Source organism: Triticum dicoccoides, chromosome 2B (genome assembly GCF_002162155.2).
Source record: "Triticum dicoccoides isolate Atlit2015 ecotype Zavitan chromosome 2B, WEW_v2.0, whole genome shotgun sequence".
NCBI classification, from domain to species: domain Eukaryota; kingdom Viridiplantae; phylum Streptophyta; class Magnoliopsida; order Poales; family Poaceae; genus Triticum; species Triticum dicoccoides.
This window is the reverse complement of record NC_041383.1, coordinates 433551146-433562591: the sequence shown is the minus strand read 5'-3', so window position 1 is coordinate 433562591 and position 11446 is coordinate 433551146. Positions and strand designations below refer to the sequence as shown.

The 11446-nt window shown below is 47.8% G+C and overlaps 2 protein-coding genes across 2 annotated transcripts; both read left to right on the top strand.

Annotated features, from left to right (window-relative positions):
* The first annotated feature begins 440 nt into the window (after positions 1–440).
* Positions 441–5045, top strand: LOC119360928 (serine/threonine-protein phosphatase 7 long form homolog). The gene is made up of 5 exons (XM_037626365.1): positions 441–1219; positions 1294–1404; positions 1503–1665; positions 2367–2450; positions 4812–5045. Exons 1-5 carry the CDS (start codon positions 441–443, stop codon positions 5043–5045), a joined length of 1371 nt encoding a protein of 456 aa, XP_037482262.1.
* Positions 5046–5308: 263 nt separating this feature from the next.
* On the top strand, positions 5309–10145 carry LOC119364079 (F-box/kelch-repeat protein At1g67480-like). The gene is made up of 3 exons (XM_037629483.1): positions 5309–5363; positions 8377–9146; positions 9297–10145. The coding sequence occupies exons 2-3, from the start codon at positions 8623–8625 to the stop codon at positions 9949–9951; spliced, it is 1179 nt and encodes a 392-aa protein (XP_037485380.1). The 5' UTR covers positions 5309–5363; positions 8377–8622; the 3' UTR covers positions 9952–10145.
* The last annotated feature ends 1301 nt before the right edge of the window (positions 10146–11446 follow it).

Below are 11446 nucleotides of genomic sequence, written 5' to 3'. Positions count from 1 at the left end.
TCTCTTTATATTTGTATGTTTGTGTGCAGGTTATGGGTGAAGTGCCAGTGCTTTTGCAGGGGCCCCATGACGCCGGGCACCGTTGCCACCTATTTTTGAAACCAAATACTAAGCATGATTATCGGCCTTTCAGACTTCGAACCATAAAGAAAACATGGCCAATACACAATCATTTCCTTGCTCACCTTGACGCTTATGGACTACAAGGTTTTGCTAGGCTCACATCATGCGACGACCAAGTACGTTCGGACCCATCCCTTTTGACATCCCTCGTTGACCGGTGGAGACCTGAAACCCACACCTTTCACTTTCGTTTTGGGGAGCTTGCACCTACACTGAAAGATGTTTCTATGATCACTGCTCTACCAATTAGAGGTGAGCCGGTAGTCTCTCCACGAGTGTCTCCATCTTGGGCATTAGATATAGCAGCCCGTCTTGGGATGGAAATGCCAGAATCACAACGTTCTGGTAACCCTCGGGGCATCCCACTCGTCTGGCTTTGTGATAACTTTCTTAATTTATCTAGCTTCGCCAATGAGGAGACGAGAAAAAGACATCTGTTTGCATATTTGTTGTGGCTCCTCGGGAATCTATTTCCAAATTCACATGGGGACGTTGTTGTCCCTGGTCTCATCTACATTGCAGAGAATATGGTAGATGAACCTTTACCCGAGCAGCCAAAATACAGCTTCGGTTCTGCCATGCTATCTCATACATACAGAGGCTTGTGTGATGCCACGCAAAAAACCTCTTTCGCACAAAAAGCTCCATTACTTTGTGTCGCCTATGAGTTTCTACAGTTGTGGTCCTGGGAATACCTCCCTGTAGGACGACCTCGTATAGTACAACCCATATACCCATATGACTTTGGCGAGGGTGCTAGCGCAACTATGGCCACCAGGTGGACAAAGGCACGGAAACGTTGGTCTCCAGATATTGCGAAAAATTGTTACCCTATGTACCACCAGCAGTTTGAGATACTTGATGAGGCAGAAGTCACATGGAACCCGTGGACTCAGGACCAGCTAAAATTGGTCTTTGATGCTCGACACTTCACACCAGGCATGTTGACCGATAGTGCATTCTGGCTGACTCGCTGCAACTTATTGTTCCTGTGGTGTGTTGAACCTTACAACCCAGAGCGTGTAATGAGACAGTTCGGTCTCTATCAAGAAATTCCACCACCTTTTCCCAGACGTATCGATGAGGAAACACATAAGTAAGATGTGACATCCCTAAATAGTTAGTGTCATTTTTAATTTACTAAACTCACACTTTGTTACATATTTGCAGGCTAACCAATATGGGCAGGGGTTGGAGTTTATACGATTGGAGGGAAGAGAACAGTGAATGGGTACACAAGTGGACAAATGAAGCGCTAGCAGATATAGTGCGTGAACTTAGGTATATTTTATGTACATTATTTTTTTACGATGATCATACGATGCGTGAAGATGCTTTGCTTTCATCACAAAGGTTTATGTAATTATTTAATTTTGCAGGCCGTACGATGGAAGTACAGATCAAGCGTACAAGCAGTGGTACTGCATGAACACACGTGCTAGCCTGGCCAGTCAGCCAGCTACTATACCAACACATCTCACACAAGAGGAGCAGGCGCGGAGACATGTTGAGCTGCATGCAGCTTACTATCGTGACCACCTGGTAATCACTTGTAACTTTTTTAGGTCCATCATTTCATAATCATTGGAACTAAATAACATCCAAATATTGTTCAGCTTGAAAATGTCAACGAAGTAGGGCAGATGGCTACGGATAGCATGCCGGCCCAGGGCCCATATCGCAAGACATTCCAGAAACTTTTGCAACAATTCGTGGCAAAGAAGTTCAGATGCGGTAGAGGCGACGACGTTGCCACTGGAGCATACATGCCGGTAGCGAGGTCAGCCAGACCGAGTGCGGCACCGTCGTCCAGACCGAGCGAGGCGCGTACGAGCCATGAGCAATGGGGGGAGGGTCCGAGTACTAGAACGACATTGCCACGACATGACTCATCTCTACCACTGCATCGCTCTTCTTCGATGCAGCTTCGTCAGGGGCAGACATCTCAGGACCATGGCACGGGCTTGGATTCGATGCCCGAGCAGTTTCTTTCCCCTAACCCATATGCGTACACAGGATATGATGCATACACCCAAGGTGAGGGATCTCAGCCGTTTCTCTCCACGCGAGGGATCCTCATGCCCGAGGAGACTCGTGTATCAGATTTAAACCAGCACCAAGTACAATGGCCAGACAGTATAGGAGAGGGATATGCTCAGGTAGTCATGTTTACATTTCAATGCATTTACAATGATATCATATATTATCCTCTAACAGTTTGTTTAAAATGTTTCTATGTGCAGGACACACCTGATGTTAATTGGGGCGATGAGAACACCCAACGCGGCGTCAACACAGGCCTCCGGGGAGCATCACATGATCATGGCGTCAACACGGGCCTCCGGGGAGCATCACATGATCTTGGCGACACGGTTACATCATTAGTTACAGAGTTCTTCGGAGGGGATGTTATTGGCCCATCTTTTATCCCCCCGGAGTCACAACCATACGCCTACAATTACGCTTCAGGTTCGCAACAAGGATTCGCGACTCCACCTACGCAGGACTCGCAGACACATGAAGCCGAATTGGAGTACGGCCGCGGTCTTCGTGTGACCCGGCCACCTAATCGCTTGTCACCTTCCGGTCGTAAGGAAAGGCCAGGTGGTCATCGTAAAGTAGGGTGATTCATCTATGCACGTGCGCGACCCATTGTATCTATATATGTGTGTATCAGACTTTTCGATTTGAACATCTATGTTTGCTGAAATAAAAATGCACCAGTCAGGAACAATTTTTCCCGCCTATATCTCCCGCCATACTATCCCGCTCCACTGCACTCGTTCTTTCCCGCCATTTTCTCCTCTCTACCTATAAAACCCCCTTCAGACGGAGGTGGATAAGCATTCGAGTGTAGTGTAGTCGAGATGTCCCATTATCCTTTCGATCGTAGTTTTCACCCTGGGATGAGCAGGACTCTTCTGAGGCTAGCTACCGATTTCAGGATGGACAATAGGATAGTTCCATGGGACGAACTCACCGGTAGTGACACCATAATGAATGAGTTGGCTCACCAATTACGTAGGTCTGGGTGGCCTGAAAGGACCTATGAGGAGGTACGTAAAGAACTTCTTAGGTTGCGTGCAAGGTGGAAGAATGTAGTGGAGCCGAAGAGTGAAACTTTCAGAAGGACTGCAGAAAATCATCCATTTTTATGGACTGAGGAGAGCAAGGATGAAGATGATATCTTCATGCCGCCGCTTCCGGGTGCTGCATCATCAAAGGGCAAGAGTTCTGCATCGTCTAAGGGCAAGAGTATTGCATCCTCGAAGAGCAAGAGTTCTGCATCGTCCAAGGGTAAGAGTTCTACATCCTCGAAGGGCAAGAGTTCTGCATCGATGGAGGATGACGATGATGCCTTCATGTAGTTTTATTCCAGTTCTACCGTTTAATTCGGATGTACTTGCATTATTAGTTTGTACTCTCTTATTGTAGGGCATTATGTTCTATCTTAATTTTATTTTGTAGTTGTTGCACGATGTTCGATATTAGTGGAGGAAAAGAAAATGCCACTACTTTATTCATAAACTATATTTTTTTCCATTACGACATGGCACAACTGAAAATAAGATACATTGTAGGAATAAACCTACATTTAACTCCTGAAATAAAGCTACATTAAAGTGCAGAAATAAAGATACAAATGATTGCGAAATTTAAAATACTACCACAAGAATCTACTGAGTCTAGCGTGGATATTTTCCTTTTCCATCGCCAGCTTCTTCTGCTGCCTTGGCCTCACGAGCCCTTTCTTTCTTTCTCTGCCTCTCAGCCTCACGAGCCTCCTTTCGCTGTCGTTCCTGCTCCTCCATGCGACGAGCCTCTTCCCTGTTTTTTTCCCATTTCCTGAAAAAAATGGTGTTGCTCCGCATAGTATTCTTTTAACTCTCTCTCTTGCTCTGCTTTCTCCTCAGCTTCCGCCTTCTCGCGTCGCTCTTCCGCAAATAAACTATTCCACGCACGGCGACTTCTTTCACGAATCTCAGTCACTGCCCAAGCCGGCTTCTCCGTGTCAATCCAACGATAGTACATGCACAGAGGCGGAGGAGACTACAACAAGAAACAAGAATGTTACTAAAGAATCAATGAAAATACCAACAATATCTATTCGTGATGGTTAAAGCATACCGGAGGCTTGTCGTACTCTGAAAGAGCTACGGCAGGATCTTCCTCATAATTGGCGCACATGAAAAACTTCATGCCCAACCAATCAGAAAAATCCGTCACCTCCTTCACCTTGCAAAGATCGCCACACCAACACCGCAGGACTGCCACCCCAGGAGGCAAACTTGCATTCTTCATTTTCCTCGGCCTAATGCTTTGTTCTGAACAAGGCAAACTCATATCGACTGAAAAAATGTGTTACACACTTTGCGCACTGGCGATTTCTAGGATGGCTGGACGAGAGCCTCGGTGTCTTCTTTTATAGGCTCAGACGATTAATGATGGCGAGAAAATAAGCGAGAACAGAGGAAATTAGGCGGGATATTTTAGGATCCCTGTAGTGTCGGCACAACAGGGAACCTCGGATTCCCGCAACGAGTGAGTGTATTTCTGCAGTGCCGTCGCGTCCTCTCAAGCAATAGCCAGCACGCGCGAGGGAATTAGCTAAGTCTGCAACAGGGAACCTGTCGCCGCGCATGACTAAAGCAAAAGCAGGCTATCAGCGTCAATTTTCGAATCATCAGAAAGAGCGAAATTTGTATCGGAATCAGCGCCGTGAGTCACGGAATCAGTGTCGTTTTCCCGCGCATGCAAAGATGCCGCCAGCAACAGTGCACCTCGCCTTCCGTGCAGTCAGCGTGCAGCAGCAGCTCTTTTTTGTCGGCAGGGGTGCCGCCTCACCCAGTGGCGGCGGGGCCCACTGGCGGGGCCCGCTCTCAGCAGGGCCTGTCGGCCAGGCACCGACCGCGCCAGGGTAGGCCGCCTCACCCGGTGGCGGCCGGGCCCACCTGGCCAGCCCCGTTCCGTCGCGGCGCGAAGCACTGCCGATAATCCGTTCGCAAGGGGTGGCCGCCTCCTGCGGTGGCGGCCGGGCCCGCCGCCTCCTGGCACGGCGGCAGGCGCCACGTGTCGCCTGCCGCGCCTGCCGCCACTAGCGAGGGGGTCCTTTTTGACAATGTTTTTGACATGTGGTCTTTTTTGGCAATTCTGTTGGCCAGGGGGTCCTTTTGGACAAAAAATCTTCGTTATCTGCCTCAAGCTTGCAGCTAGCACCGAGGCAAAACTTCGCAGCCCGGGTAATAAATCATCTCCGTATACGTACAATTGTGTTTACTCGTTCCTTGTTCTTGGATTTACCTTTGCCATAGAATTGTGACCGATTTATGCTTGGATTGGAAACATTTCTGGCCCCTTGTGTCGGCCATTTACTTGAGCTCCTATCCCATCGCTTCATTCAACGCTGTTCCCAGAGTAGCAAAGAAAGAAATAACTTTTCTATAGCTGCCTGGTAGGATTAATAAAAATGGTTTTATGCGATGTTCTGTAAATCTGAAAGTATTTGAGAAGATGTTCGTAACTATTCATTTATCTGTTTTTATTCTTCCTCTCAACATGACTAAGTTTGATTTTGAGGCTCGTACATGTGATTTACACCAGATAAATTTGTTGCACACACACACACAAAAAAATTCGGTTAAAAAAAAGAGTACTATGCTATGCTTGAGGTTCTTCTTTCTGTCTGCTCTGGGTGCGTCTGCTACAGCCCCAATGGCCTGCCTGATTCTTTGTCTTGGTGCTTCCCACTGCGCTTGTGTCGGGCGATGCGATTGCGAGCTGCACCTGTCCGACGAATTTCTCGCAAGGCCACCCATTTACTGCACCGAGCAAATGCTCAAATCCTCTGACAGGGTCATGTTCATCTTGAGGGTGCTCTTGATTTGGGCATGTCAAGGTAAAGCCGCTCCTGGTTTACTCCAACGTGTTCAGTACTCGAGGGAATACAGTACCAGGCTCTCTTCCTGATGGGGTTGAGTAGTAGAGTGACCTTTTCCACCACAAATTGAAGCATGTGGTATGTTTTGTTACCCAGTAATTTTCAACTTCCAATTCAAAATTATTGAAAAAGAAAAAAAATGTAAATCAAACCATTTGTTTGCTTTTGTTTTTAATTTATGATCTGTCGTATTTTATCATATTTTTATCCTTGCAATTCATGAATTAGAATTAGAATTTTATCTACCATTTTTTTCCAGCTTATTTTTTGCTGAAACCAGGATGATTTCATGACTGTGCCACAAAAGGATCTAACATTTTAGCTAACCATGCCCTTTTATTTTCTATAAACATTTAATTTTACTTGATGTATGACATGAGGTGGTATAATCATTCTGTTTCCTACAGTTCCTTTTTGTATGATGCTATTTGTGATTTTTTTTAGAAAAGGAGGTTAAACCCCCGGCCTCTGCATCAAACGATGCATGCAGCCATCTTTATTAATTATTCTATAAAGGTCTGACAAGAACATATATCAATCCACCCGAAGCCATCACTCACACCTACAAAGTCGATCACGTGAAGTGCTCTCGCTCCCCAATCTAAAACCGGTATCGTCGCCGCTCCATCCACATAACGTATCGGGGCCAACGCCAGTGCAGCCTACCTAAAGCGCCCACCACATGCACACGTTTTAGAAGCCTCCTTCATCGTCAGACCACTGACCCATCTTTAGGAGAGATATCTACATCATCCTTGCCTGTCCGGACATCCGTCGATGCCACCATGGCGCCACCACCCTGCGCTCATTCGCCCAGACGTGAAGACTCTAGAAGATTTGTCGTGCGTAGCACCTGCCAACCAGGCATGACTCAGCGTAGCACCTGTCAGCCAGGCATGACTTGACAGCTCCACCGAAGCTCCGTGCAAGACGAAGCCGCTCTACCTCATGCCTCTGTCTTCCAGCGCTGCTACACAAACGATGCTCCCAGGAGAGAAACAACACCATAGTACCGTCATCGTCCGATCTAGAAAACCAGATCCTAGGGTTTCCCCAGAAGTAGCATGAGTGGGTCGACAACGGTTACACGACGATGCCTTCATCAAGGTAACGACGCAAAACACCGCCATCGCCCGCCAACGGCTCGGTTTTCACCGGCAACTATGTCTCTCCGACTCGTAGTCGGGACTAGATGAGGAATCTCGAGATCCGACCACCCAGCCGCAGGCCGACCACCTCTGACGGAAGAGATGACCACCACCGCCGACTGCATCGGTCATAACAGATCTGATCAGAGGTGTTGTCGATGCGACCACCAGGCCCTCCACGCCGCCGCCGCCGATCCAAAGGCAGATGGTGCGTCGCTGCCGCCGCCCGAACAGGGCTGGCCGCCGCGCCCGCAGCCCACGCCGCTTCCGACGCCGCTACGCCACAGCAATTGCCGTTGCCGATCGGATCGGACGCGCCTCCACAAGATTCGAGGCCCCGCACAACCCCAGATCCGAGGGAGGGAGGCGATGTCCTCCTGCCGTCGGCCCCCTGGCTAAGATCGGCGGCGGCGGTGGAGGGAGGGGAGGAGAGAGTATGCGCCCCCGGCAGCTGGGTTTAGGGCGCCGCCCGAGTCGCCCTAGCGGGGGCGACGCGGGGGCTGCGTGGTGTTCTCTTGTGATTTTTTATGTGAGGTGGCTTGACTTAGCTTATGGCTATTGTTCTCAAAGAAAAAGGTTTTGACATGTTTTGAAAATTCTCAAAAACTTTGTTCTCTTACAGTTTGTAGGTTATCATTAGTTGTTAAATCGTAATGACAGCATTGGCCCGTTGCTTTTGATCTATATATTGGATATCTGAATGTGTTCATTGTGCTTTTGGAATAAGGGCACACAATGAATGGTCTCAATGTTATGAACTTGTCACTCCCAATGAAATTGAACAAGCAGTTTCTTCTGTTGAATGCTGGAAACTTAGAACTCATTTTCTCTGCCAACTTTCCTGATCGTGGTGGATGACGCAAAATAGTGTCCTTTTCTGCTGGCTATTTCTGCAGTGCTAGCGTATAACAGTATTTCTTAATTCTTGAGTGATAGGAATGAGTTAATTATGGTCTTCTGTTGATTTGTTCCATAAACAGGGGTAAAGTTAATTTTGTACTCTTGGAACTCATTCTAGTGTAGATAATTACATATGGAAGCCACTGGATTAATTGTCATCAAGATCATTTGGTTATTGTTGTGATGTACATGTACTATATTTTTTCTTGCCAACCGGCATTTTATTATGGATCCAGCTGACATTGATATATTTCAATACTGTTGTAGATTACAAGGCAATGCGCAAAGGAAGAAGCTGCTTATACTTGATCAGTAACAAGACCAAGGCTGTCTGTTCTTGTAGGAGAAATCATTCCAAGGACTTCCACTATCTGATGGGATGCAGGAAAGATAGCAAAGACAGATCAATATAATTTGACGAGCCTCATTCACCATTGGTATCCATCACCATGAAACCATCAAGCACCATCACACATTGAAAATAATCAAGCATTCCACAGGTGATTAATTTCAATGCTTGCACTTGTTGGAGCAAGGGAAGCCCTTGTTCAAGCACAGACGTGCCACCGTGGTATAATGCCGCTCAAGTCTCTGGCCAGGCCAAGGCTTTCTCCAGTTACCATGACCGAAAAAGAAACCAATACACACGACGGTCTAATACCCGGTTTGCCGGAAGACATGGCGAAGATATGCCTCGCTCTCGTCCCTCGGAGACACTTCCCTGCCATGGGTGCAGTGTCCAGGAGGTGGATGTCATACATCGGCAGTAGAGAGTTCAGTGCTGTCAGGAAGGAGGTTAGGAAGATTGAAGAGTTGGTCTATGTGCTTGCTGCTGAAGCTGGAGAAAAAGGGTGTCGCTGGGAGGTCTTGGGGGAGCGCAAAAACAGTGCAATTCCCCCTATGCCTGGGCTGGCCAAAGTTGGGTTCGGTGTGGTGGTTCTTTATGGGAAGTTGTGTGTCATTGCTGGCTATGCTGCTCTTCATGGGAAGGACTCTGTTTCTGACGAGGTTTACCAGTATGATGCTCGGCTTAACAGGTATATTTTGGATCTTCCACCATAAAGACAAATATTATAGATGATATTTGTCTTATAGCAGATAATGAGTACATGATCGGTGATTATGAATAATCAAATGCTCTTAGTAGTAATCAAATGAACATGCAAATGCTCTTCGTAATAATCAAGTGCTCTTATGAATGTTCATATGCATCGGTGGGGCGCACTTGCCAAGATGAATGTTGCGCGTCGCGACTTCGCCTGCGCCGAGGTCGACGGCACGATATACGCTGCCGGTGGATTCGGCTGCAGCGGCCACAGTCTGTCCAGCGTGGAAGCATACGATCCGCAGCAAAACAGATGGAGGCTGATCGACGGCCTCCGCAGGCCAAGGTGGGGCTGCTTCGCATGTGGGTTGGACAGCAAGCTGTACATAATGGGCGGCCGCTCGAGCTTCACGATCGGCAACTCCCGCTTCGTCGACGTCTACGATCCCGGCCGCGACCGCTGGGAGGAGATCAAGAGAGGCTGCGTCATGGCCACCTCGCACGCGGTTGTCGGCGAGACCTTGTTCTGCGTCGAGTGGAAGAACCAGCGCTGCCTCTCGGCGTTCAGCCCTTCGGACGGTTCTTGGAAGAAGATTCCGGTGCCGCTCACCGGCAGTTCAAGCACCAGGTTCTGCCTTGGGGCGCGCGGCGGGAAGCTGCTGCTGCTGTCGCAGGAGGAAGAGGGTGGGTATCAGACGATGACGTACGATCCGGCTGCGGCGCCGGGTTCTGAGTGGGGGACGTCGGAGCTGAAACCGTCGGGGTTGTGCCTGTGCAGTGTGACCATTCAGGTTTGATGGTTCGCCGAGGCCTATAGTTTTTTTTTTCGATTATTAGGGGCCTACAGCTTCTTTGGCCTAGATTGGCTTGTATATATCCACGTGTTCTACTGCCTGCCTATCTGTTCATCTGGTCCATTTAGTTAAAACTGGTGTGCATATGGAAGTGCCGGATACATGCTTGTTTCCAACTCGTGGTTAATCCGTTCCTTCTTTCTTTACTTTGTGCTTGTGCTTGCTAGCTACAATAATTTTCCTTTTTTTTGGAATTTGATAAAAAATACTCTAAATTATATTCCGTTTCATAAAAAAAGGACAAATATTATGGCTGATTTATGACAAAATATGTGTCATAAAAGTGCACCGTATCCATGATGAAGCGGTTTTCTTCATAGAAAGCACACATCTATGAAGAAAACCAAATTTTTGTCACAAAAGCACCTGCACTACATGTTGTTGAATCATGGATGGGCTTTAGGCCTATATGAACAATGGTTTCTAATTAATCTTGAGGCCCATGTATGGTATGGCAGGTGGTGGGAAGTTTAGTCCCACCTTGCTAGTTGAGGAGAGTTGAGACCCCTTTATAAGGGCTGCTCTACCACTTGCCATTGGAAGCTTGGGAAGAGGAGTCGTACACGTGCGCTCCTCCTCCTCCGCCGCCCGCCTCCTCACGACGCGTGCGCGCGCCGTGGGTTGCGGGAATGAGCCGAGCCGGAGCTTATTTTTCCTTGCTCTGTGCTGCTTCTATGTTCTGTACGTGCTAGTATGCTTAGGAATCAGTATGAGGTGCATACTGTTTTTGCCATGCTTACTATTTACTCGTGGATTAGTCTAATTGGAAAAGTGCTAATATTTTCAACAATCCAAAAACCTTATTTTAGGCACTTTTCAATTCAAGGCTTTGCTGCGACACTGAAACCGAAAAAGTTTACTGGGACGCATTTTAAGCGTTGGGAGACAAGGACCACCGTGTGGCTCACAGCAATGAACGTGTTCTGGGTTGGTGCTGTGTCTCCCACAGAAATGATTGTTCTTGAACAGGAAAAGGCGTTTAGGGAGGCAACCACCATCTTTGTGGGAGCCGTTCTTACTGTGATCGGAGACAAGTTGGTTGACGCATATCTCCATATGCGTGTTGCCAAAAACTTGTGGGATGCGCTCGAAGCTAAGTTCGGCGCAACCGATGTTGGGAGCGAACTGTATGCCATGGAGCAGTTCCATGACTATAGGATGGTTGATAACCATTCTGTATTGGACCAGGCTCATGAGATACAGTGCATCGCTAAGGAGCTGGAGCTCCTGAAGTTTGAGTTACTGGACAAATTTGTCGCGGGTTGCATTATTGCAAAACTCCCTCCTGGATGAAGGAACTTTGCTACTTCTCTCAAGCACTCGAGACGTGAATTCTCTGTTGAGGATGTCATCGGTCATCTCAGTGTTGAGCAGAACTCGAGAGCAAATGACTCACACGTGAAAGGGCCAGAGGGTTCTTCTAGTGCCAATGTGGTGC